This window comes from Drosophila santomea, chromosome 3L (assembly GCF_016746245.2).
Source record: "Drosophila santomea strain STO CAGO 1482 chromosome 3L, Prin_Dsan_1.1, whole genome shotgun sequence".
Classification (NCBI taxonomy): domain Eukaryota; kingdom Metazoa; phylum Arthropoda; class Insecta; order Diptera; family Drosophilidae; genus Drosophila; species Drosophila santomea.
In genome coordinates this window covers 16,724,211-16,750,811 of record NC_053018.2, presented here as the reverse complement: position 1 = coordinate 16,750,811, position 26,601 = coordinate 16,724,211, and the positions used below count along the sequence as shown (strand labels likewise).

The window sequence follows — 26,601 nt, the reverse complement described above, 5'->3', positions numbered from 1 at the left end:
AATTTGTTTTTGAGCTCTCGCTCGTCGCAGTCTCAGTCTCAGCCTGCAATTAATTACACAAATCGAACGAGCGTGTTTAACTTGTTTTCGCGTCTAACATGTCACGTAATTAGCCGTCTAGCTGCGAATCGAGCCGATATCGATGGGAGTTTGCCAAAAGAGTATCCAATAGATACGGCTGCGCCAGCGTCTGCGTTGCACTCAATTTGCTTGATTGTTGCGCACAGACTTCGCATGAGTCCGAGTATCTGACAGCTTGCCTATCTATCTATGTATCTATCTATCTGTTCGCTTGGCAGACGACCTTGCGCCGAATATGCAATTGATACGTACTTTGCACATATGAATATTAATAGGCGACCAGAAAGTTACTCGAGGAATTTCGCAAACTGAATTCCATTAGCCTCCAAACTGTAGACTACTTTGCAAGCTGAGCTGCACCAACGGGCCGCAGATGCATAACCTAAGAGATAACCCTTAATCGCGAAAATCGCTTGGTAATCACACAAAGCGACTTATAGAAACTTATAAGCACAAAGAGCAAAAATTATTCCTATTTAATAATTTGGATTAAGTAACTGAAAACTTGAAGTTTAACAAACATTTAACCACCAAATTTGCTCCGAAGAACGCAAGAATTTTCAAATGAGAAATCAATCAATCGTATCGCAGTCTGAAAATATATCTCACTTTTCTTCAATTTTTTTTATAACACCACCCCCACACTCTAAAAATCTTTATTGTGTCTTTCGCAGGAAATGTCTTTTATTGTATACTGGTGTATATGCAACTTGGAGGCTCTGAAAAATGTGTACTACATGTGATTAGTAACAGAAAAAACAATCATTTCTGTTATTAAAAACAGCACAACTTGTCATAAGATAGTTTCATTGTTGAGGAAATATCATTGCTAAACAAATATAAAGTACCACTTGTTGTAGATGCCAAATTTCCAGCAAATTAACCTGACTTTCGATGAGTCCATGTCAAAAACAACCTACATTGGTGTATCTATCAAAACCTTTTGAGCTGCTCCCTACTAAAGATATATTATATCAAAGATATTATATTACAGTGTCCTGCAAGTTAGATGCAGTTGGATCAGCCCGAATCCCCTTTCAGTCTGATAAAAGAGCGCGCGCCACTGATAACAAACAGAGAGCGCACTCTAGCTAACAGAGCCCTAACAGCGTGGGGGCCTAACAGAGCCAGAGCCAGAGCCCCAACAGCTCCAAACAGCTGCGCTGCCGACGGCGACGGCGGCGCTGGCGAAAAGTTTTGGCTGTTTTCAGTTCGCCTGGCCGTTTTGCGTATTCGTATTCGAATTGTTACCGTGTGCGGACTGTGCCGACGGGCAGCGGAACTCAGGCGGTGCAACTGTATGTGTGCGGTGCGTGAGAGTGTGTGTGTGTGAGTGCGACTGCGAGTGCGAGTGCGAGTGGGGGGCGAGAGAGATAATATGTACATTCTGTGCATATATACACATATACACATGTGAATACGTATTATTTCTATACGCCGCGATCGGAAGCAACAACAACAACCACAACAACAATGTGGGTCGTGCATATTGAACGTATGCAAATAAAACAAAAACAGATAAATGCCAAAAATCTACTACGCTTTTATAACCAAAACACACAGAGCGCGGAGAAACAGAAACAGAAACCGAAACAGAAACAGAAACAGCGGCGATAACAGTAACAGCGGAGAAAGACCACCCCCACAGCGAAAGCGAAGAGAGCGTAAGAGAGTGGCGGTTAGAAGTATCGTTGAGATACACCAACACTAAGAGCACGCGTATCTGTTTCTGCATCTGTAAATGTATCTTCTGGTCTGCGTTTTTCGACTCCTCGTATAAATTGAGCCGCACTTTGCTTATTCTCGAGTTTTTGCTGCTCAGACGTCGCTGTAAGTGCACGCGTCGCTCGACTTTTCGGTTCCGCTCCGCTCCGAATCGGTTTCGTTTTCGGCTCCCAATACCTTCAATATTCCCTGAAATATACCTGTGTCCAAGAACCCAGTTGAAACCACATATTTTCGTGCTTTGTTTATTTACTAATTTCAAAACGCTCAAGACAAATTATTCCGCAAACAATACAGAATATGTATGTTTATAACGCGTTGACATATTTATCCGATCATTATCCGTATAACATGTAAAATCCCATATAGAATACCATATAATACAATTTTTTGAAATTTATAAAACAATAAGATTTTAAGACCATTTTGGTTAAAAATTAAAGTGCCAAATCCCTTTTCAGTGAGTGCTGGAAAAATTTGTTTTATTGAAACCCAGCCGCAAATACAATTTTCAATTGGCTGTGTGCGTGTCTTCAACGCACAAACGTACAAATATAGCATTTAATTTTGTTCATTATGTGTGCAATTAAATAAAAAAAATTGTGTGTGAAATAACAGAAAAAACAGTGCGGCGAACAGAGGCAGCAACAAATTAAACGCGTAAATTGCGTAGCAAATTCTGAATGAAAAAATTCAACAAAACCAGAAAGCGAAACAGACGCGATAAGCGTAAGTACAGCTTTAATAAATAAATTTTATTTGCTTATGAAATTACAATTTGTACTGAAAACTTAAAAATTTGGGAGTTGATGGGATGCTTAAGTGAATTTTACCTAGAACCTCAAATATTATAGCTTGCATAAAGATGAGTTTGTGTAGAAATTGTTTATTTGAAAATGTGTTTTTCCCAAAACAATCCGAGTAAATTGCAATTAAATTTTGTGGCGAAATAAAATTTCAAAGAGAACGATCAGTGGCAAACAAACATGCAGAACCAGAAATTAGCTTTAAATTCATGGAATAACCTGATTTGGTTTCGTTTCATTTAATTGGGCTAAAGAAATTTCCCTTTTCAATGCTGCCACAAGAGAAATGGAAAGAACGAAGCATTCTCTGATTGATGTGGGGAAAAACAAAAACAGAAGCCCCGAAAAGATATTTCGAAATAAAATAGAGAGGTGCAGACGATGTCTAAGCATTTGTCTTTCTGTTCTTCAACGCGGTTCTTGTTATTTTTTTCCAAAGGGGGGACGACTATTCAGGCGCCAGAGAAAGTGAAACATGTAATTTTTTGTTGGACGTCCTACAAAAATCATACGCCGTATTGAGTGAAATCGTAATGGGCTAAGAAATTTCTTTAATGCGAAGGTTAAAAGGGGGCAGAGCAATCAGAAAGCGCACAATACACACTCGGAAATAATGATAAGACGCACAGAGATGAAGAAACCAGCCAAAGAATACGAAACACACTCCACTTCTCTGCCCTTTCTGCCTTCTCGGTGCCCGGGTAATTACATACATGCCGTAAAACCAAAATAAATACGCACAGATAAAGATGCACAGATGCAGATACAGATACCAGCGATTTGGGTTGGGTTCGGGTCGGTTCGGTTCGGTTGGGCTTTTTCCCTGCATTCTTTTTGTGTCCTCGCAAAACGAAAGCCGAATATCGGCGAAATGCATTAAGGCCGAACAAAAGCAAAAACGAAAACAGTCAATAAACGCTGTTTAATCAAATGTAAATGTTTATACCGCAACTATCGACTCAGAATTACCGACAACAGAATTTCAGAGTGTCAGAGTTTCACTTTTGTACCTCAATCATACGAGTGTTTGTTCTGGCCAGAAACCAGTAAGAAACACTCTTTTCCGTCTGACCCACATCGGGTTCATTATCACCGATTTTTATTATCCATTTATATATATTTGGTTGATCTCATTGAATGCGTACACATTTACAGAGCATTTTAATTTCGGGTTTCAAAATTAAACACTTAAAATGGCGTTAACAAGTAGCAGGAAACGCACCTGAAAGTGACAGAGAAATCACTTTATTGTTTTACAAATTAATGTTTTTATCGCAATATAAATAAAAATTCATTGTTACATTTTTTTGCTCATGCTCTTAGAGAAATTCAAATGAGTGATACGATTTGAAAGAAATAAATTTATCCATTTTATAATAGACTTTTTTGATTAGTTCACTATGTTTTACGCTTAATTAAAAAGTTTTTATATTAAAATACATTAATAAGCATTAAATGAGTAGTGCAACAGGTGAACTTAAAGTTAATGATTAGGTAAACATGGGATCAACATAAATGTTCAATTAAATGGTATTTAAACCTCAAAAGGTGTTTCCCATAGTCAAAGTTTCCGAGCTAAATTTGTCTACCTCGCCGTTCCCATATTTTTCCATAATTTCCTTTTAACTTCATCGCCTCCGCCGACCAATAAATGATCAATGGCCTAAAGCATTTCGATTTCAGCCAAACTCTTTTAATTTGTTTTTTGATTCCGCTCTCTTTTCGCCATGCGTCCTAAGTTCAGAAAAATACGGCAAGATACAAAAAAAAAAAAAAAAAACTGGGAAAGAACTACAAAATTCACCTGTAATAACGTCGCAGAAAATGAAGAAATCGGCTGAGAACCGGCAGACAAAAACAAGAACCGAGTAGAAGTGAGAAGACGAGCTACAGATGGAGATGGAAAAAAGTTGGGGAACTTGAGAGAACAGACCCGAAATCACAAACCAGATTTTCTACTAATTTAAATTCCTGGCATACAAAATATTCTAAAAAAAATATAACAAAAATCAACAAAGGCGGAAAAAAGACAATAACAAAATAAGTTTTCTGTATTGATTAACGAAACGAAGCGAAAATGGTTTTATTGTACAAATATTGGCAGACAGTCTCACATAGATCGTACGCTCATATATTACTATATATTTCCCTTTAGAACTTCCGTTTCCTCGGAACAATTTTCGTATCTGATGGATTGACATTTGTTTTATCTGCCTGAGGTTTAAAATCACATTTCTTGGCCCAGAGAGAGAGGGAATCAACACATTTACTCATCGTTGACACAAAGGAAAGGAAATTTTCAAGAAGTTTAGTCACTGCGTATCGATTTGTACTGGCTCGATTCGATATTCCTTTATTCGTTCGCTAGAGCACGTGTAAAGTTGTACACAAATAAGTCAGCTTACTCACAAGTTCGAGCTGATAATTTGATACGGTGTTGTATGTATTTGGCATTATGCTAATCAACTGGAGAAACAAATACGTACAGCCAAATCGTCATTAATTATGCATTTATTTTGAGCGTCTCAGGCCGCTGGCTGTGGCCACATTTGATATGAAAACCTCGATTCGCATTTCGAGAAACTGAAAGTTGGCCTAAAAACACAGTTAGGAATTGCCCCTGGCCGTGCATTGTCGTTGGGCTGGGCTATGCCGAGCTGAACTGAGCTGGGGTCGTGTTTACCGCCTTAGTCGTCCGACTTTGGTCGCCACTATCAACCAGATGTTGGCCTTACTCTATGAATACATATCTCGAACGGATTAAGCCAGAGTTCCAAGAGGTTTGGCTGCAATACAAGTTATTCTTTCGAATTTGCTCAGTCCAAGAACGAAAATAAGGGAAAGTACTCATCGTATGACTACAAGATACATTCTAACAAATAAAACACTTCATCTAGAGCACGCAGACATATGTATGTTTTCAAATGCCGAACTTGTCTTTGAAATCATGTGCCTGACACTCCCCAGACCACTCGAACAGCCCAATTCCCCATGCCAATCACGAATATATGAGATGAATTCCCACATTCTCCAGCGACACGCCCTCTCTTTGGACAGACAAAAGCAGCCCCACTCGAGATGTATTTGTATATCGGGGACTGGATGCTGCTTGATGGTTGCTGGTTGCTGGATGGCAACCGTTTGCGAGCGATTAAGGAACCAGAAGTCGCACTTGACTTGCTCGAAGCCTCGAAGCCGGGATGACATACAAAAGAGCCATTCAAGAGCAGCCTAGAAGATAGCAGCCCACGGAAGCGGCCAAGAGGCAGACGAATCACGATCATCAGCGGCAATTACCGCACTGTAACTACGCAGCATCCGCAACAACTACAACATCAACAACAACTACAGAAACAGCAACAATGTAAGCGGGCTGCGTGCAAAGTCAAGCAGAAAGTGAGAGATCCACATAGATACACAAGAAGCGGCTCCCCAGTTGGAGCCCGTGCTCCTCCTCCAGCCCGAAACTCTGCCCATCTGGAAGCTTGTTGCGACGCGTCTTTAGCAAGTGATTTCAATTTAATTGACAGTCCTTGAACTTGACTTAAACGCAACGCACAACACAACACAACACAGCACAGCAACCATAATAATAAAAGCACCACATCTCCTCACTTCACTTCACTCTCGATTCGCCATTCTCCGAAGCATCCAAAGTATCCGAAGTCCCTCCTCTTGGCGGGGTCTTTCGATTTTAGATTTCATTAAATGGAAATTAATGGTTTCGTTTTCGATGCTTAGCAGTTTAATCACTTATAGATTTTTATGATAATGCATTTAGGTAACTGATGGTAATGGGTAATCAAACTAAATGTTTTAGAGGCGAATTAAAAGTATAACAAATGCTAAGTATCACTTCACAAGTCTAAAAATTTCGTAATATTTTTGCATTTGGTGGGTCTTAAACTATAAGGAATTAATCACGTTTTAAAACTTCGTTATACTTACTCAACTCGATAAATAAGACACTTATTTGTGTTGCAGATAAGCAAACTATTTTTAACCAACCTTTTATTTTATTTACGAAGTATTTATAAAATCATAAAGCTTTGATGTTTTAATGTATTATTGACTAGCCCACGTACTTTAGACGTATTGAATCATTTGATATTTTTGTTGAATTCCCTGTGGAATTGGCTCGATGGCTTTCCTGAGAAATTTCTTAAATTCAACCAAAAGAGGGACTTTGGAGTTCGCCATAGCCAAGTGATGTTTCCGCCCTTGTCGTTGCTCTTATTCATTGTAATCTGCATTTTCCTCCTTCCTTTGTTGACAAAGTCGAAGAGCAAAACCACACAAAAAGGGGCAGCCGCAAAAAGTTGCCCATTTGCGATTTCAGCACACAGTATTTTACGGCGCTGCTCGTCGTCATATTTTTTGGCAAATAAATCTCTTTAAAAACAACAAGCGAAACACAGTCACATATAGTACGAAAACCGGCGGATATACAATATATATTTACTTTTATATATGTAAGCGCATTTGTCTATATAAAATCGTATCATCGCCGCATATATAATTTATTTTGAAAGCGTGCGTACGCCACGCATTTTTTGCCGTCTGTTTTTTCAGTTTTTTTTTTTTCAGTTTTTTGTGCCTAGACAAATGGCTGTTCAAGGGGCAGACACAGCGATATATTCCGTATAGACTTTCATTCAATGAATTTTGATATATTTGGGCTTAATTGTTTTTCTAGCTGAGAGCTCAAGCAGCTCTAGCTCCCCGAATTCTCAGGGAGATCTATAAAATTTTACAATTATGACTCGGCAACTTCTTGGATCAAATATCGACACGTGTCTGTGAAGTTTTGTATCTTTTCCTTCGTGCTTCTTTGCCCATTTCTTTGTCCATTTGCCCATTTGCCCATTTCAGTTTCTACTCCGCATTGTGTATACGCCCCGTGGGCGACGGAGTGAGTTTTGTGAGCTGTGAGATAAATAGCCACAGGTGACAAAAGATGTAAATGCACAACTTGATATTCAATAGATAAGGCCGCAGTCCAGTGGGGCAAATGAAAGAAACACGGAGCCGCAGTAGCGCTACGTAGTACGTACCCATGCAAAAACTTTCACCCGCAAGTGATCTACGGCCCAAAAGAAAGACTTTCGCATCGGGAGCGCGGGCAAGCGGTACGCACATCTAATTACCGCACTCGAAAATGTGATTAGAAATCAGTTCTCGTCGCCGAAAAGAATTGAGAGAGTGCCGCAGCACTCGGTTGAATTTCGTAGTACTCGTATATAATACTTTCACAATCATTCGAATTCAAGTTCACGGCGAGGTTTGCAAGGGTTTCGGCTGTGATTAGAGGTTTATATGTACATATAATCATGTATATATGTATATACCCCCGATGTCAGTACTCGGGTTTTGGGGTACTAATCGGTGACGCCGCGCTGATAACTAATACAAAAAGCGTACGATCTATTGAGTCCATAGTGAATCGTGCGTGGATCGCACGCACGGGAAAACTACATTTTGATTTCTTCGTTTCTGTGTCAATGAACCCATTTGAACTAAATTCTCTTTTATGATTTGTCTGCTTTTTTTCTTGTGTTTTTTATTGGGAGCTTTCGGGCACGCCGGTGCGTGCGGCCTTATCTCAAAAAGTCTGTTGCGTAGGCCGATTGAAATGCGTTTAGAAAAGAAAAGTTATGGCCGAACGCGCCCCTCTTTCGGCCTGATTAGAAACCCGTCGAAATCAGTCCTAATCAGCTGGGAATTAACATATAATTAGATGTATTTATATTTATATTTGTTTAGATATATTAGATATCTATAGATTACCAGATGAAATTTTAATAGAATATAATTGATAGTTTAGTTTGTGAGCAGCGTTTCATCTTAAGTTTAAGGTTATATCTGATAAATCTGATATGTACATTAGCAGAATACTAATATTTGTTTGCTTTAATACAGAATTTTATAGTTTATTCAGTTAGAATTGATTCATAGGTATGTCTGTTTTTAAGGGTATAAACTTTGCTTAATATGTTATTTATCAACTACTTACCCAAACATTCATTCACCTCTGTGTCATCTTGGACTGCATGTACCCTCCTCTCTTTTTGCCATCAGTCGCTGATAAGGATCCCCGACTGGGATGAACCTTTAAATAAAAGCCCCGTTTCGAGTTGATAAGAAACAATGGGCTGCCAAGTAGAAGTCCCCGCTGAGGTGAATCCCTGTGAAACGCATTTTGTTACTATAAAACCGCAGAGCACTTCTAGGCTGCTCATCAGTTCGATTTCAACAAGTAAACAGCAAAGATGTTCTCCCATAAGTGCGGATCACTATTGCTCCTCGTAGCCTGCTGCTCAGTGACCCTGGGCGCCTCCTATCGTCAACCACATCCCGAGGCATTCCTGGCGAATCCGGAGGAGCTGCTCGAAGTGCTGCCCTTGGTTCGCCGGGCTCGATCGCCCGAGGGAGGATCCGTAGTTGTGACCGCCAGCAAGGACAACCAAGTGGGTCGGGAGGCCAGTGTGCAGTACAACCACAATCTGTACAGCAGTGGCGATGGGCGTGGCAGCATCGACGCCTACGCCCAGGCCAGCCGCAATTTCGACTTCAATCGCAACGACTACGGTGGCGGCATTCGGGGCACCTGGCGTTTCTGAGCGGGAGCAGCAGTATTAAATTGGTTACAGCTTGAGTCACGTGAATAAATAAATGTGTTTACCCAAGCGTGCTTTTGTTGTTTTCCCATTAGTGACGGATCCTCCTCCACGGATTCCACCGTAGCCGGCGAAGCCCAAAGATCTTTGCGCCTGACCAAAACAAACAGTAGCCGATGCATCGGCTATTTACTCAAAGTAACTCAACTGAAGAAAAACATTCGGGGGCAAGCCATCATCCATCAGACTGCAGTGAAACATACTCTTCATAATTAAAAGGGCACCCAACATTTGTAGATATGAAAGAAAAAAGATTACTCAATGAGTCGGAAGCTTGAATATCCTTTCCCAATCAATTAAGTTTGGAAATAGATCCATGGCTTTCGATCTCTACTTTCCATTGACCCAGAAAACATTTATTTTTGATCTTCAAAAGAATTTATTTCATGTATGGCTATAAATTTCCCTATCTGTTACAAGATGAATGGATGGGCGCGGCATGCTCCTTATGAAGAGTGTGCCAAGAAGTACTGAAAGTCATGAGTCGTCGTCGGGGTCAATGGACTTTTCCTTCGCTGCTGGCGTCGTCGTTGTGTAACCAATAAAAATTGATTCTGTTGCGTGTGCGCCCCTGTGGCAGAGGGGGCGGGGCAGGAAGGGGCGGCGAATTACGCACACTGCAACAAGCTCACTCGCACACCTACACACCTCTACACACACACACACACACAGACACAGAGTGGAGGGTCTGTGAATGCAATTGGGGTTGCTGCATTTATCGCTCGATTTCTTGGGGAACTCTTGTGTGAGAACCGAGAACCCGTACTATATCTATGTATATATGTATATCTGCCCGGTATTTGGGTGTGTACACATATTTGTACACTTATATGGCTATCTGTGTGTGTGTGGGTATGGGCATGACTAAGGGTAATTACTTTCGCTTTCCGTTTGCTCAGCTGGCAAATCAATAAAAACACACAACGCAACGCAACGCAAGTCAAGTCAAGAATACGTTAAATGCTTGACCCCCTTGCACAATTTTCGGGAAAGCCTCTGCTGTCTTGGCTGCCTTTGCTGTGGCAACAAAGGCGTCGTTAATGAAAAGCCACGAAAAAGGAAAAGCAATGCCTGGAAAATGACTTTCCATTTTCATTTAACAATAAGCAATCAATTGCAAGTTCATGGCACAGCTAACGATCTATTAGAAGAAAGTAAAAACAAGCAACGAAACCCATGCGAGGCAGAAACAAAAGACGAAAACCGACGAAAAGCGACGCCTACACAGGTAGGCCAGGTGAGTTGAGTCCAGGTGAGTTTCCAGGTGAGTGCAGCTGTCAGCTGTTGCAGTTGCAGTTGCAGTTGCTGTCGCCGCTGCTGTTGCCGCTGCTGCTGCCAATCAGTGCGAGCGGGATGGCGATGAAGAGACACAGCCTCTCGACTCTCGACTGGTTTTCATTTTGGCTTGGAAAAACCACACATTGGCATTGCCCCGTTGCCATTTTTAGTGGCAAAAACTGACTGCATCATAATGAAAGTGAAATGCATTGCGCAGATGGCAATGGCGATGGCGATGTCAGTTACCAGATGCAACACCGCCAGGCAAGTAAGTCAAGTGCAGCAGTGCAGCAGCGGCAACTGCCGTTGTTGCAACATGAAGTGCCAACTGAAAACGCGCAGCGGATTGGATCGAATCGGATCGGATTGGATTGGATCGTATCGCTGCGGATTGGAATGTGCGCGCGTCACCGACATCTCCATCTCCATTTCCATCTGCATCGCCAACTGAATTCGGCACCACTCAGTTAATTGGCTAAATGCGAAAAGCGCTAAGCAAAGCACGCACTTTGCATGCACCGCAAGAAATTGATAAAAATGCACCCAAAAGAAACCAAAGCATTGCGAAATAAGTTAAAGTTCTTAAAGAAATTCAAAATAAACCTTCCTTTATAAATTTTTTTTTAAGTAACTGTTGAACTGTCGTGCTGATAATTGGTATAGAAGATAGCGAAACAAAATCTTTCTCTATATTGATACAATTACCTCTCTTAGCTAAAAAGTAGAAAATATATATCTAAGAATATTGAACTACAACTAAAAGTGAACTTTGTGAGAAATAGTAATCTGTGACATATCCAATTGGCCTATTTTTTTTTCTCGGTGTATGCTCTGGTTAAATTATGTCAACAGCATGTACAGCCACAAAAGGCGAGAAGGTATGTACAATGTACAGTGTACATTGTGCAGTGTACAACTTACATGAGTATGCCTCCATTTATAGCCAGTGTTCAATGTCAGATCGGCGCCGAAGGTCGTTGGCGGATGCAGCGCGCGGTTTTCATCTGGTTTCTTCGCTGGGATGTTTATCTGCATCCGAAGCATGCATATGCATCAGTAAATGTATCCGCACTGTATCTGTATCTGTATCTGCATCTGCATTTCCATCTTAAACTCGTTCCCATGTGTGAGTGGAGTTCTGGAGCAGTGTAATTGATTCCAATAGCATGGAAAACTTGACATTGAGACAAACAATTCGCATTGTGGTAGGACCACGACAACTTGACATTAAGCACGCATGCAGACAGCAGGCGAACTACAGATATTACAAATCAGCGAACAAGAATGCAGATACATTCGTAGTTGCTTGTTTCTTGGAAGTTCACATCAATGTTGATTTCTAAGGATTTTCACAACATCAATTTCCGACAGTGAAAATCGTTTCAAGCTAAGAAATATTATATATAATATTTATATTTAAATATAATCTCAATTAGTTTGCTATACAATCTTAGGACCTACATCTTTCAGTAATAAGAAGCTAAAGATAACTAACATAACTAATTAGGTAATAAAAAATTTCTAAAAAATATAAAAATATTGCATGCGAAACATGGGCATGCTATATTTTTATTTTTATATAGCATACTCAAGAAATCCCAACAATAATGGTTTAATTGACTGACTCCTCACCTTCCGCAGTTGCAGTTGCAGTTGCAGTTGCAGATGCAGTTTCTCTGGCATATTTTAGGCGCATGCTCGACTCAATCAAGTCACAATAAATTAACCTCTATTTGTAAGCCAAGTGAATAATGCGAATAGCTAACAAACAGACAGCTGAACACAATGCAACATCAATTCACTTTTTTTTGGTCACATTTCACTGATTTTGAAAGTGAACGTTGTGGCAGGCGGCGGTGGCAGTGACGGCGGCAACTGGCGGAATCACGATTTTGTGGGCAGCGCAAATCTCTCCATCTCCCTCAGCGGTACAGTGGACACGGGGTATGGTGGATGGGTGTTTGTAATTTAATTTTGCTTTTAAATAGATTAAGTAGATAATAGAGTTTAGGTATTCTTACAAGTGTGAATTGTAAATAGAGCTGCGTTGTTTTGCAAATGCTTATCATATCAAATGATTTTTGATTTTACACCAAATAGAAGTTGGAAGTGTGGTAGCTTGATGTTGGTTTTTCCTGCCGTTAATGGTGCTGCTGCTTTTTTATTGGCAACTGCGTGGGTGAAATCCAGCAGACATCAAATTGGCGTCGTGTAGCTGCCGTTTTTACTTTTCCAGTGCGAGCAAATGAAGCGAAACGTGGGTTACACTTTTTACCATTTGCCTCTGCCTTTATTTATTTTATTTGTGCATTTTTTTACAATTTTTTGGCATGCATCTGCAGCTGCATATCTTTTTTGAGTTACATATTTGTAACGTCTGCGGCCGGATAGACAACGAACTAGATGTGGATGTGGCCGTGGATGTGGCTGTGAATGTGAATGTTGCTGAATGGAGCTGCGTAGGCCGCTCTGCATCAGGTTGACCCAGTTTTCGCTTTCTGTCTCCGTTTTGGCCTGGGTTTTTGTGATTTTTTTGTGGAAATTATACGATATGCAACCCGCTGCAGACTCATTCCATGTTTGTCCGTTAATTTATGGCACTCCAGTTGCAGCTCAATCAATTTAGCACACATTCGTCTCGAATCCAAGCTGCAAAAGCTGACCAAGCTGGCTAGCGCACTTATTCAATTAAGCGCCACGTAACTTTGCCAGCACAATGCAAATGATCGCTCGGATTCCTACTAAACTAGTTTTGCACCCATCCACTTTCTTATTCTTGTCACTTTGCGGATTTCGCACATTTGATACAATGAAACGGATGCGACCATGTTGGAAAGGGCAGTAAAGTGCACTGCTTTTGATTGTATGCACTTCTGTACACATGACGATTGTATGCGCTGTACAACTGGGCGTATGCGCGACGTGATTACACTAATGTACTAATGTACCATACGCCGTGTGTGACAGGGCGTTGTGAGGTGGTAAAACTTGCACTTTTTATTCCCTTTGCAATAACTAATAGTTGTGAAGAGCGTACGCTAGATGAAAGTGAAGAAATAATATTGGCCCCTAATGTACTACATTGTTAACCAGACTATTTAAATTTCTTGGACAGGAATTTCACTTGATTTTGTAGTAGTATGCTTTCAACATTTTTAGTGCATTCCTCAGCATTCTAGAAATAGAGCGCTGACTCACTTTTAGCACACGCCCAACTTTGGCAGGATATTAAATCCACCTAGGTCAACAAATAAACACCCCAACAGCTTGCTAAATACCGCAATTTATGATATTTTCCTCGTGGCCATAAAAAAAAGGGGAGTACCGAACTGCATCAGACAAATTACAAATTGGAATTGGCCATTGCAATCTTGGCCACATGCCATTCCCCCACACACACACTGACAAGTAAACACACACACACCAGCAAACAGATAAGTCAATGCACTTTCCGCCAGCACACACACACACACATACACACATGCAGTGGGAAAAGCAGAGAGGAAGAGCGAGAGAGCCACCGTTAGTCGAATGTCTGTGTGCGTGCCTAGATTTTGCAATAATTTCGTTTTCATTTCGAATTTGAATTCGTTTTCGTTTCGCCTACGACGCCCGAGTGCTTCTGAAACGCAATTGTTTTCCCATTTGCATTCACTAATAATTATGTCATTCTGAAACCGAAGGCCGCTCTTATTGCTAAGAGTTGCTGTTTTCCATCTGTTTATCTGAGTTTTTTTTTCCAATCCTTTAATTGCCTGTCTAGACGAAGGAAAGCCCATTTTTTCGTCTGCTACGCAATAAGTTGTGCGTTGTCTGTACTCCTGGGGTGCCATGTCCTGCCCCCTTTTTCCCAAAGAGCTTTTCTTCGATTTGCCAAAAAAATACAGCTTTTTCAGGGGGTGGTCTATTGGTTTCCCACTGAGTCTCCCTGCCTCAGACACACGCATTCTTGTTGTCCTAGGTCCGGAAAATGAGGAAAACGGGGGATGTAACTAAGAGCAATGTATGAGAGAGAGATTGCTCGGTGTGCGCACAGACTTCGAACTACAGAAGCTTAATAGTAAGTTACCTCTCAGTCATTTTATTTCGTTAAACTCTTTGCCACATGTTGTTCAACTAGAAGGCGTATTATAGAAGGTACATTTAATTTAGTGCTTATTTGACACTCTGTTATTATTTGTGTCTAATATATTTGACTTTATTTTAAGACAGCCAGTTAGTCGCTACTCATGCGAAGCTTTCAATTTCTGAGAATAAGTAACTTGGCCAAATCGGAACCATTTATGATGTCTTTTCATCTACTACTATTTCCTTTGAAAAAGTGCAGCAGAAAGTGCAAGTAGCCGAAGAGACTGCCAGCGCTCTTTTGCTCCGAGATGCACTTGCTCTCTTCTGCGAAGAGCTTTAGGCACAGCGCTCTCTGGCTCTCGCCAAATTATTGAAATTGCACAAAGAAAAGTGAATCGAGAGAGCGGCACTGCGGTTGTGTAAGTTTTACATGGATGGATGCAAGAAACTTGTTTTCTTTTTATGGCCTGCAATTTGAGTTCTTACTGGGCACTACTATTGTGCCAAGAAATACCACCCCTAGGTGGCGTAATTAGAGCAGTTATCAAACACAAACACAAGCACAAACACACTTACACTTACTTACTTACATTGATTGCAATAGATTGCAGAAGAGAGTGCGCTGCACTTGGCCGCTTGCGTGTGTATGAGTGTGTGACTGACCTATCTCAATGCAATTTTGCTTGCCCGCTGCACCACTCACACACACGCACATACACACACTCACACTCATACACATAGGCCGTTGTGCTCATTTATCTTTTATTTTTATACAATTTTCTGCTGCCGCTGTTGTTGTGGTTGTTGTTGTTGCCGAGGCGTCAGCAACTATTTTTGCCGCAGACAAGATTTGCATTTTACATTTATTGTACACTTTGCCCCCATTTAATAGCTTTTCCTGTCGCTCGCCGTTTCGCTTTCGTTAATAAACAATAATGTCCGCTGCACTTTTTTCCCACGCACTGCATTGCGCTTGAAATTGTTGTTAATCGGTCTGGCTGTAATTATTATGACCCAACTAAACGCCATGCCCATTTATATACGTACTTTTAATTACGGCTGATTGTATATGGGTACAATTTTATGACACCAATTTTATGGGCATTAAATGCTCAGTTGCTTGGCAGCTACATTGTTCAACAAGAAGATTGCCAAAAGTAATTGTACACAGAAAAAAGGCAAACATGGCATTAATTTGTATAAAATTCATATAACAATTTACGATCCTAAAACTAAAGGAATACTCTTTAGTTTGCTATGCTCCATATTCAATTTAAACATTTGAACTTGTTTTACTTTCAATACGATGTTTTTCTCCAATGGACCAAAATAAAAACATATTTGCAATAGTAAAATAAATATGTGTCGTCAACTTCAATGGTATATTTAATTTTCCCTTTTCTGCTTTATACTTTCAGTTACCAACTAAAGAAACTCACGCCTAACAAAAATGTAAGTTGACAACAAAAAACCCATTTCAACGTTCTTTAAAAGTAAACAACTAATTTAAAATGGAACGCCATAAAAAGTCAGGCGCCAAAAGAGTTCAGAAAGAAATCACAAAAAAAAGACAAGTGGAGTTTTACAAACGCCAAAAAGTTGAATAAATAAAAAATTACAAACACGCACTCGGTAGAAATTATGCAGGGATTTTTTGTTCGTTAAACAATTGAAATCTTTTTTTATTTGGCGAACTCAGAGAGGCAAGAAGAACCTGCTAAGTACTTTCATAAACAAATACTCATGAATGGGTTCCATCTATGGAATGGTTGTTCTATATCTATTGGCATATTTATTACTCGTAAGTAAAATATAGATCGTTGAAAATAAAAAAAAGCGACATATAAATAATATATTTGATCAGGATCAATAGCGATCATTGCATGTCCGTTTGTCGTCTGTCCGTCTGTCGTCTTGTCGTCTGTCTGTCCGTATGACGTCGATCTCAAATACAAAAGCTAGAAAGATTAAGATACAGACTCAGGACATAGACCAGCGCAAGTTGTCGAATCATGCTGCCACGCCACTTGCCCCACCGCCCACGCCACACTTTGAAAATGTTTGATATTTTTCATTTTGTATAGTCTTCAATTCTATCGATTTGCAAAATTTTTGCCATCTCGCCCAGCCCACTGACACACTTTGAATGTTAAACGTAATCTCATCCGAGACCCGCCAAAACCCACTTCTACTGAGAAGGTATCAGATAGTGGAACTCGACTATCCTCATCTGATTCTCGAGCCACACTTGAGGCCTGGAAAAAAAAACTAAACTTTGTGCGCATGACGAAGCCTTACCGCATAATTGGTCGCTAATTGGAAATATCCATGCAGAACCTACAATAAATGATGCCAAATTAGCCGGTCTCGAAGGGAGCAGCATCGCCCAATGACAGTTAACAATTTATAAAAGTTCAATTAGCCACATAACGGTACTAATCGGACAGAGGAGCGTTTAAGGCAAGTTAACACCTCATCCGCCAGTTCACCATGGTCCAGCAGTCGCATCCTGGCCACCGAAAACGGCTTAAATCAGCGGGTCAATCAATCAGACGAAGGGTTCTGTTCCATTCTGTTCGGTTTTAAATTAAGATTTTTTGCGCTTTTAAACAAGCTTTCTTTTCTGCGGCCAACAGAGGCACAGTGGGTTAAAGGCCAAGTAAATCAAAAAAGTAATAACTATTTTATAACATCCATAAGATACACTAATGTTTAGATATAAAAGGGGTTTGAAAACACAATTTCTTGATCTAATATCTGCTGTTATATCACTTAATATAGTTAGAACTCAATGCAAAAAGTTCCACTGTCCGCGCAAAATGACAAATGTAAAAAGCAAAAAGCAATCCAATCCACTCGCATTTATTCAGTACCCACCTATATACATATATGCGAATATGCGTACCTATATAGGCAGCGTATCCAGAAGTAAAATAAATGTATTTGTTCGGTTTTTGCGCCGAGAACGTCACGTCAGCGCCATGTACTGATCTTCACGCGAGATATTCGGGTGAATTTCGTGGAGGATTGGAGCCGAGCGGCTACCAGGTAACACTCCACGTCCAGTCCAAGTCCCGGCTGGACTTAATGCAGTCGCAGGCCTCTGCGAATACCTTTTTGATTGCATTTCATTAGGTTCTTTTTTTTGCGGATTTTTGCCGATTTTTTGTGTTTATTTTGAATTGGTTTCGGCGTGGACTTTTGCGGGCATTTCAAAAATTTATGCACACTTGGCTGCCATTTTGAGGTTGTTAATTTTTCTTCATTTTTTTTGTTTTTTTTTTTTTTTCTTCGTTCTCTGACTGGCTTTCGGGTTTTTACCTTTCTCAGATTTTTAACAAGCGCCGTCAAAAAGGAAGTTTGGTTTTCCGCCAAACAAAAGCGCGCATAAAGAAAAGTAACTGCTGTCCAAATAAGAAGTGATGTATGCACACTCAATTCAATCATGACCATTGCCAAAAAAGTATTCGTTCGAAACTTCAACTTAGCTTTGACGTATTAAAATCCCACTTTTATTATTAATTCATTAAATACATTAAATACACCTACCTTCAATCACCTTTTCTCGGTTGCTTAAAGTGTTATAAATGTTTTCCGTCATTGTTTTTGGCAAGAAAACCACACCCTCTGAGTTGCCCTGAATCATGTACCTCATATCGCACTTATATGCACCAAACTCAGACACTTTACATGGTTGTTCCAGTTTGAAATGCCTAAAAAGTATATGAGTGTATGTGGGATTTTATGATACCTCGATCGCATTGAAATCCAATTTTTATAAGCCGAGATTTGCCGCTTGAAAAGTTTTATGGCTTTTTTATTTGCTATGCGGCGATTAAAAATTAAATTAACTTTTCATAATAGGATTAAACAAAGTCATAAATAAAAACAAAATTCACTCATGCCTTTTGTCAAGCCAAAAATTAATGGAATAATTTCGCCCGCGAATTGGGCTCAAAAACAAAAATTATAATGACTATAAAGCTTTGTGAATACGTGGACATACGTACTTATACTATAATCGTTTGTCACAGCCAAACTGTGAACATTTTGTTATTGTTTTTGTCTGTCCAACAGTTTGTTTACACAATTCGAGCTTCTGGTTCAAATTTCAGTTCTCAATGTGAAGGTCAAAGCCAAAAGACAATAAACGCCTCTATCTGATTGGTCAGCGAATTGGAGACCCTAGAGAATTAAGCCCGGAAAATGACTCGATGTCTGGGGCGAAATGGGCATAAACAAACAAATGTGTTGAGTCTCGAACTTTGTAGAAACGTAAACAAACAACGAATTCTCGATATTAATGAGCCATTCTACATTCTCCACTCCCCATTCTGCTGCGCGACATGTTGCAACATAGAAGATGCCTGCGATAGCAGCACACCACAGGTTCTAAATCGTTTCTATGCTAAAAGTGAAATGTGGAAAAACCACTTTTCCGAGCGCTTTTCCAGCAGGCAAGCCCCAACTGCACGCTGGCTCGACTTCAACTTGGACTTGCAACTGGCATCTGTTGCTATTGCTGTTGCAGTCTGCAATTTACTTTCAATGCCGCTTCTAGCCATTGTTGGGGCTTTCTTCGCTGGCTTTGGCTGTGCATCTGCCACTTGTTTGTTGCCATGTTGCTGTTGCAGTTGCTGCTGCTGCCAGTCAGCACGTTGCCCGCGTGTCTGGTTTTGTTGCATGTTGGCATGCAGCAGCAGCGGCAGCGGCGCAGCAGCCACTGAGCTGCTTGGTATGCAATTTGCAATACTTGCGCTTGCGCAATTCAAATGCCCACCAATACTCACAAATACACACACACACGCACACGTGCATACATAACTCAGTTACGTAGTGGGAAAACCGAAGACCAAAGACGGAAGTGGGAAGACGTGTTGCAAGTGGCCAGGAAAACCTGAAAATCCACACGTTATGAGCAGAGAAAAGGTGCACCTCCCCGCTGTCCCCGCAAACTCAACCATTCTTATTACACTAGACAGCATTAGTTTAGTTCGCAAGAATGCAAGTTAAGTTCAGCTAATTATTGAATTAACAATGATATTGGTTACAATGACCCAAATTGTGTACAATGACTGGAGTTCATCAATTAGTTTCTGACCTGTTTATTAACATTACAAAAAGTAGTGGTACTGGTATAGAAATAAACACAATTAGCATTTTGTGCCTCGGTGTAAAATCAAGCGTTGATTTTCCCACTTTGTATCTGCGATGATGGGCTGCGGGCCCAATTGAAATGGAAACCACGGCCACAATCTACATATCGATCTGCTCCCAACCAGAATGACCCGCTCGAATGGGCCTATCCTGAGAGATAGTTTCGTAAACTGGTGGCTTAATTGCATTTATTATGATTGACACTGATAAATCGGTAATATCTGACTGTCAGTCGGACACTTGCAGCAAATTGAACAATTAACCATCCATCAGGCCAAATTAAAGGCAATAGATGCCAGGTCGGGTTCTTACATAAACATCTGGCGATAGTTCGCAACCTGGTCAGTTGCTGCCAGCCGGGTTCAATGAGCCCTGCCCGCAGCTCGAACCCAAAACCCAGGCCAAAACCCAGGCCAAAACCCATGCTGGAACCCAGACCGAAACCCAAGCCAAACGGCAAACAGGTAACCGCAGGAGTTCAGGTTCGGGCCAGGGCTCAGCAAGTGCATCGGAGTAGCTCCAAAGCTTAAACTCTATTTCTCTGCCGCCTGGCCAGGGGGAAAGGGGAAGGGGGCAGTGGAAAATAAGGAGCGGGGTGGATTACGCAGCGATGGCAGCGATAGAAGTGAAGTACTAAAGTACTGGCTTTGTTGGCCCATCTACGTCACCAGTTAGATTCTCCAGCGGGAAAGTGTGAAAGAGATAAGACGGGAAATAAAGATACAGCGAATGACTTATCTTGAGCTGTTATATTTTCTATACAACGTTGGCAACTCATTTCGAGTTGAAATGTCAGCAATCACTGCTTGAAACACGCCTTTATTAGTTGACAACCTCTTAATGGAAGCGGAAAGAAAATCCACATTAATATATACACAAAATATGATTATTTATATATTTTTCTGAAGTTTTTATATTTTAAAACTCCATTTTGCGGATCTATTGTTTCTATCGAAGTTGTTTCGTAATCTCTTTGGACTTTTGTTTATACGCCGTAACCTCATTCGAAGCATCACATTTCTAAACATAAAAAGTAAATTAAAAATGCTAATTGAGCACGTGCTACTTCCATTCATCTCAAATTATGCATAAATAAATATTCGCTTGATTCACACGCATTCCGATGGAACCACAGCGAAGTATTTCAAACAGAAATCAAAAGCGCAAAATGCGCAATAAATAAAATCGAAGGAAAAAGAAAGAAAGGCACAACAACAATTTCAAGGCCAGTCTATGACGCTTGAGGGGAGTAGAAAGAAAACATCAAGCGCCTCCCCATTTCCTCCCCCCTTTCCACTGCACACACAAATAGTTAATTACACAAAGAAAAATTCCATACTGCTTCTGGATTGATTACCTTTAAATAACTCATTTCAAGTCGGAAGCTAATATGTTCCCAATTGCGAAACAGAACTCTGTGTCCATTTAAAATCCCCTAGAACTACGTCAAAAAGTATGCAACAACTTATTTTATCCAGGTATCTGTCAGATACTATCTAAGTATTCCTCATAACTTTTTAGGTAACTAAGACCAAGTAAACATTTTCCGTGTTTTGAAATAAATTCTAATTAATATCTGTAAACTTAATTGATAATATTTCAGTAGCGAGGAACATTTATTAAAAACATACACTATATATTTTTGTGCATTTGGGAGTGAGGGCTGGAAATCCCATTTCTCTTCAGCGACGAGCAAGAATTTCACTTTCCTTATCAGCGAGGTCGGGCACATTGATAAGATTTGCGACTGCAGCCAGTCCATAATGATTGCACTGAAAGTGAAATTAAATTCAGTCATGTTTTTTATAAGCCAACGCCAACGCAATTGGTTGAGTCTGAACGAAAACAACAAATGCTTAGAGCAAATTTTGCGAGTATTTGACATTGAAATTTTTTGCAAAAAAAATATACAAACCGAAAGTGAGATATGAGTAGAGCAGAATTTGGACAAACTGTTTTAATATTTGCTTGGCATATATACATTTGTTTTGCATGCAAGTGTAGCATGACATATCTACATTTAGTTCGCTTTAAAAATAGCCAAATCATCAGTTGGGAAATTGAAAAGTTTTTATATTAGGTTTAGATGGACGTAAATCAGCCAAGTACGCTCCTCGTGCGATTAAAGTTCCATATCAGCCTAACCTTGAACTTTTTCGCTGCCCTTATCAATGTGCCGAAATATGGTGCAATCTAAAATACTTGCAGCTTTGCTAGAATTTTGCCGCATGCTGTTCTCACGACTGCGTTGCAAGTGCATGTGTGTGTGTGCGGCGCTGATAAGGTGTGTGTGTGTGTGTTTGCAAAGTTGTTTCCCGATTCTCTTCAGTCTTCGTTGGGGTTTCAGCGCCTGAGTTCCATTATAATCGGATGGTGAAGAGTGATTTAGCAAAAGAAGGGAAATCATAAGTGAAAAAAGGTGTCAATAGTAAGTTTTAGATGAAAAGTTTTCCCAAATATTTAAATTTAACATAGTTATGATGTAATTATGATTTAAGGATTATATTATTTAAGTATGTTTCTGATAAGTCGGAATATATAGGTACATTTTGCAAGTGCGTACTTTGATATGCCAAAAATATCAATGGCTGTTGCAAAAGCATTTACTTCTCGGATAAGTACTCACTTAAAAATTCAGCTGAGTGATATTAATATAGGTATATGAGTAAGACATAAAACATATGAGTAAAGGTTTGTATTTGCACATGAAGCTTATAAATACACACATAAATAAAGCGACAATCAATATGCAAAACATTTATAAGAACTGCAAATAATCATTTAAATATTTTTGTAGTCTTACCACTGAAACAATTTTATTTTTCTGTTACTAATCTTAATTTATAATTTTATGTAATTTCAGACACAACACTGCCATATTAACACAAAGAATACAGAACTGTTTTGAAGACCAGATCAACCAATCTACCTCGTCTTCTGGGCCAACAAGCAAATCAAAACTAAACTCAATGCCACTCTCAACCCCATTTCCGAAAAGGAAAATGGAACAGGCAATAAGCAAGACCACATAGAGGAGATTCACTAAACCGATCCGTTGAGATTACACAGCTAAGAGCAAGAAACCCCTAGAAGATCGATCAAATCACCTAGTTTTTTAGAGTTCCGCCAGAAGCCAAAATGACGAAGAGCAATGGCGATGTGGAGGCGGCAGCCCAGGTGCAATCCCTGGGCGGAAAGCCCAGCAATGGACATGGCCAGCTGAATGGGAATGGCTATCATCAGAATGGCGGACGCAGGGATTCCAGTCAGGCCTTTACACCACTGCTGCCGCAGCACAACAATGGCACCACCAACGGCGAGGTGACCACTCCGCCTCCAAGCACAGTGCTTTACGAGAGCACCCCGAGCAATAACAACGAGTGGAAGGCACCGGAGGATCTGGGCCATCTGAAGAACGGCCTGGGCAACATTCTGAGCAGTAACAATAATGGCACCGGCAATGGGCACAGTCTCAGCGAGAAGTATGCCCACGAACAGGCTCCGTTGACCGGAGGATACAAGTTGCCACCTCGCTCCAGTGAGTCCGAGGAATCCGATTTCGATTCGGACCTCAATGGCGGCTCCTCCGCGGAATCCAGCTCCAGTTGCGGCCTCTTCGGCTGCCGGCCCAGGTGGGCCAGGAGATTCGCCTCCACGCACGTCTTCATGGTGGTCTTCCTGCTGGCCTACATCCTGCAGGGCATGTACATGACCTACTTCGTCTCAGTGATCACCACCATCGAGAAGCTATTCCAGATCAAGTCGAAGACCACGGGAATACTGCTGAGCGCCAGTGAGATGGGTCAGATATGCACGGCCATGTTGTTGACCTACTTCGCCGGCAGAGGACACCGTCCCAGATGGATTGCCTGCGGCATGGTCCTGTTCTCAATCGCCGCCTTCTCCTGCGCCCTGCCCCATTTCATCTTCGGCGAGCAGCTGATGCACTCCAGTGTGATCCTGCAGCAGACGCAGCTCGCTCCCGCCAATGATTCCTTCCCCTCACACTGGCTGAATGCCAGCAGGGAGCAGCTTAATCCCAATCTGTGCATTCTGGGGGGCAACCAAACGCTTTCGGGCAGCGAGTGCAACGAGGAGCGCCAGCTGGAGCAGGCATCCCACTCCAAGATCACCGTCATCGTGCTCTGCATCTTCTTTGGCAGCCTGCTGAGCTCGGGCATTGGCCAGACCGCCGTGGCCACGCTGGGCATACCCTACATCGATGACAACGTGGGCAGCAAGCAGTCGCCCATGTACATGGCCGTCACCATTGGCATGAGGATCCTGGGACCGGCGTCCGGTTTCATTTTCGGCAGCTTCTGCACGCGCTGGTATGTGAACTTCTCGAATCCCGGCTTCGACGCCACCGATCCGCGCTGGATCGGCGCCTGGTGGCTGGGACCGGTGGCCATTGGCAGCCTCATGCTGCTGGCCTCCATTGCCATGTTCTCGTTCCCCAAGCAGTTGCGCGGCAAGCAGAAGCCGCCTGGCCAGACGGCCACTCCAGCAGCTCCAGCTGAGCCGGAGGAGAAGCCCAAGCTGAAAGGTGGGAAACTCAATCAATTTTATTGAGCGTGCAACTGAAACATATATGTTTTTCCAATACAGATTTTCCCAAGACAGTGCGTCGCCAGCTGAGCAACGACATCCTGATGTTCCGCACCGCCTCGTGTGTGTTCCACCTGCTGCCCATCGCCGGTCTCTATACGTTCCTGCCCAAGTATCTGGAGACCCAGTTCCGGCTGGCCACCTATGATGCCAACATGATCGCCGCCTTCTGTGGCATCCTGGTCATGGGCATCGGAATCGTCATTTCCGGGCTCTTCATCCTCAAGCGGAAGCCCACTGCCAGGGGCGTGGCCGCCTGGATCGCCTTCACAGCCCTCGTCTACTCGGCGGGCATGATCATCCTGATGTTCATCGGCTGCAGCATGAACGACTTTGCCGGCTACAAGCCAAGCGATGGCAACAGGTGGGTCTTCAAATTAGGTTCTGTGATTAAATACTAGTTAATTATGAAATGGTTAAATGTTGATCAATCAGGGAAAGTTTTATTAGGCAAAAAGATAATTAGTAACTAGAACTAAACAACCTGATCTTGTATATGAACATATGTTACACAAATTGTTTAAAATATGGGTTTTGATACAATGAACACCGATCATCTATACTTCAGTTTTTCAAACTTGTAACGTCTTTTAAACTTGTAACGTACATTGTCAATATGATGGCCTATGCCCTCATAAGTATGCAACGTTTTTGCGCGACAAGAGGATCCTTAAAAGTGTTAACATAAGCTGGCTATTGCATCTAGCAATTAATTTGTGGATAATTTATTGCAGTCCCGCTTTGATCGAGCCCACGTGCAGTGCCGCTCTCAACTGTACCTGTGATAAGGAGAACTTCGCGCCCATCTGTGCCGATGGCAAGATGTACATCTCGGCCTGCCACGCCGGATGCAGCAGCTCCTCGCTGCGTCCCAGCGACAATCGCACCCTCTACTCCGATTGCGCTTGCATTCCAGATGGTGAGACCCGCCAATTTAGCAGGAAATCCCAGTATCTCAATCCCTATGCACCTTTCAGCTCCGGAGGCGGTCAACGGTTACTGTGATAATAACTGCAAGAACTTCATCTACTTTATACTGATCTTTGCCATTTGCGTATTTATGCATTCCACCTCCGAGGTGGGCAGCATGCTGCTCGTCATGCGCTGTACACATCCCAAAGGTAATCCCTAGAGCTAGAAAACATATGTTACACCAACGATAACCAAACCTAAATCCCCACAGATAAGGCCATGGCCATGGGTGTGATACAGTCGGCCATCGGCCTGTTCGGCAACGTTCCCTGTCCCATCATCTACGGTGCAGTGGTGGACTCCGCCTGCCTCATCTGGAAGTCGGTGTGCGGCAAGCACGGTGCCTGTTCGCTCTACGATGCGGACACTTTCCGGCAATATTTCCTAGGTGAGTTGGCAGCGATGGCAGAATCTTAAACTGATCTAATCTTAAATATATATAGATCCTCCGTTCATTTTCTAACATCCTTTCTAATAACCTACTTTTCTTGCCAGGAATCACGGCTGGCATTATGTTCCTGGCATTCCTGATGGACCTGGTGGTGTGGCGCAAGGCGCACCGCATCGACATCGCGCCGGAGGATCCGCAGGAGGGCGGGCCCGCGTCCAACGGCAGGACCTTGGAGGTGTCCGAGTCCAAGCAGCCCATCTCTCCGGCGCCGGACACGACGGTCTAGGGGGAGCGGGTCGGAGACGAGCCTTGCACTTGCTGCAGGATTTCCAATAAACGTTTACCTTAATTGTTAATTAGTTATCATTTGTCTAGTTTGTTAGCCTAGTGCAAGAGTTATGTATTTAGTTAAGAGGCATCTTCGAGCGTCGGGAGACCTCATTAAAATCCACATTAGAACGCGCTCGTCCAGCTCCCGATCCCGCTCCAAATCCCAGCACCATATTCTACATGAAACCCATGGATTACGATTTAAATCCTTGTAAATCTCAACGCGAAACAATGAAATGAAATTCTAGACATTATCAAACGCATTATCATGCATGAGCGTAGTTAATCGACAAACAAATAATACAAAAAACTGATCGACAATTGTGCAAAATGCAAGAAAATTGATAAATCCTTATGTGTAAACTATATGTAACAGTTATATCGCGATGAATGTAATCTATAATTAATATATTAGACATACACTTACATGTATGTATGTAATTGCAACCTATCTGTGGTAGTTAAATTTTAGTTAAAATTCAAATTAATTCTCTAAGTTTGTCATACA

The 26,601-nt window shown here is 41.6% G+C and overlaps 2 protein-coding genes across 2 annotated transcripts; both read left to right on the top strand.

Moving 5' to 3' along the window:
• Window positions 1–1,335: 1,335 nt before the first annotated feature.
• LOC120449037 (solute carrier organic anion transporter family member 74D) lies at window positions 1,336–26,396 on the top strand. The gene is made up of 9 exons (XM_039631321.2): window positions 1,336–2,108; window positions 2,268–2,535; window positions 16,054–16,087; window positions 22,656–24,338; window positions 24,401–24,764; window positions 25,135–25,319; window positions 25,378–25,521; window positions 25,584–25,760; window positions 25,868–26,396. Exons 4-9 carry the CDS (start codon window positions 22,931–22,933, stop codon window positions 26,047–26,049), a joined length of 2,460 nt encoding a protein of 819 aa, XP_039487255.2. The 5' UTR covers window positions 1,336–2,108; window positions 2,268–2,535; window positions 16,054–16,087; window positions 22,656–22,930; the 3' UTR covers window positions 26,050–26,396.
• On the top strand, window positions 8,843–9,299 carry LOC120449038. The gene has a single exon (XM_039631322.2). It carries the CDS (start codon window positions 8,882–8,884, stop codon window positions 9,230–9,232), a length of 351 nt encoding a protein of 116 aa, XP_039487256.2. The 5' UTR covers window positions 8,843–8,881; the 3' UTR covers window positions 9,233–9,299.
• Window positions 26,397–26,601: the final 205 nt, after the last annotated feature.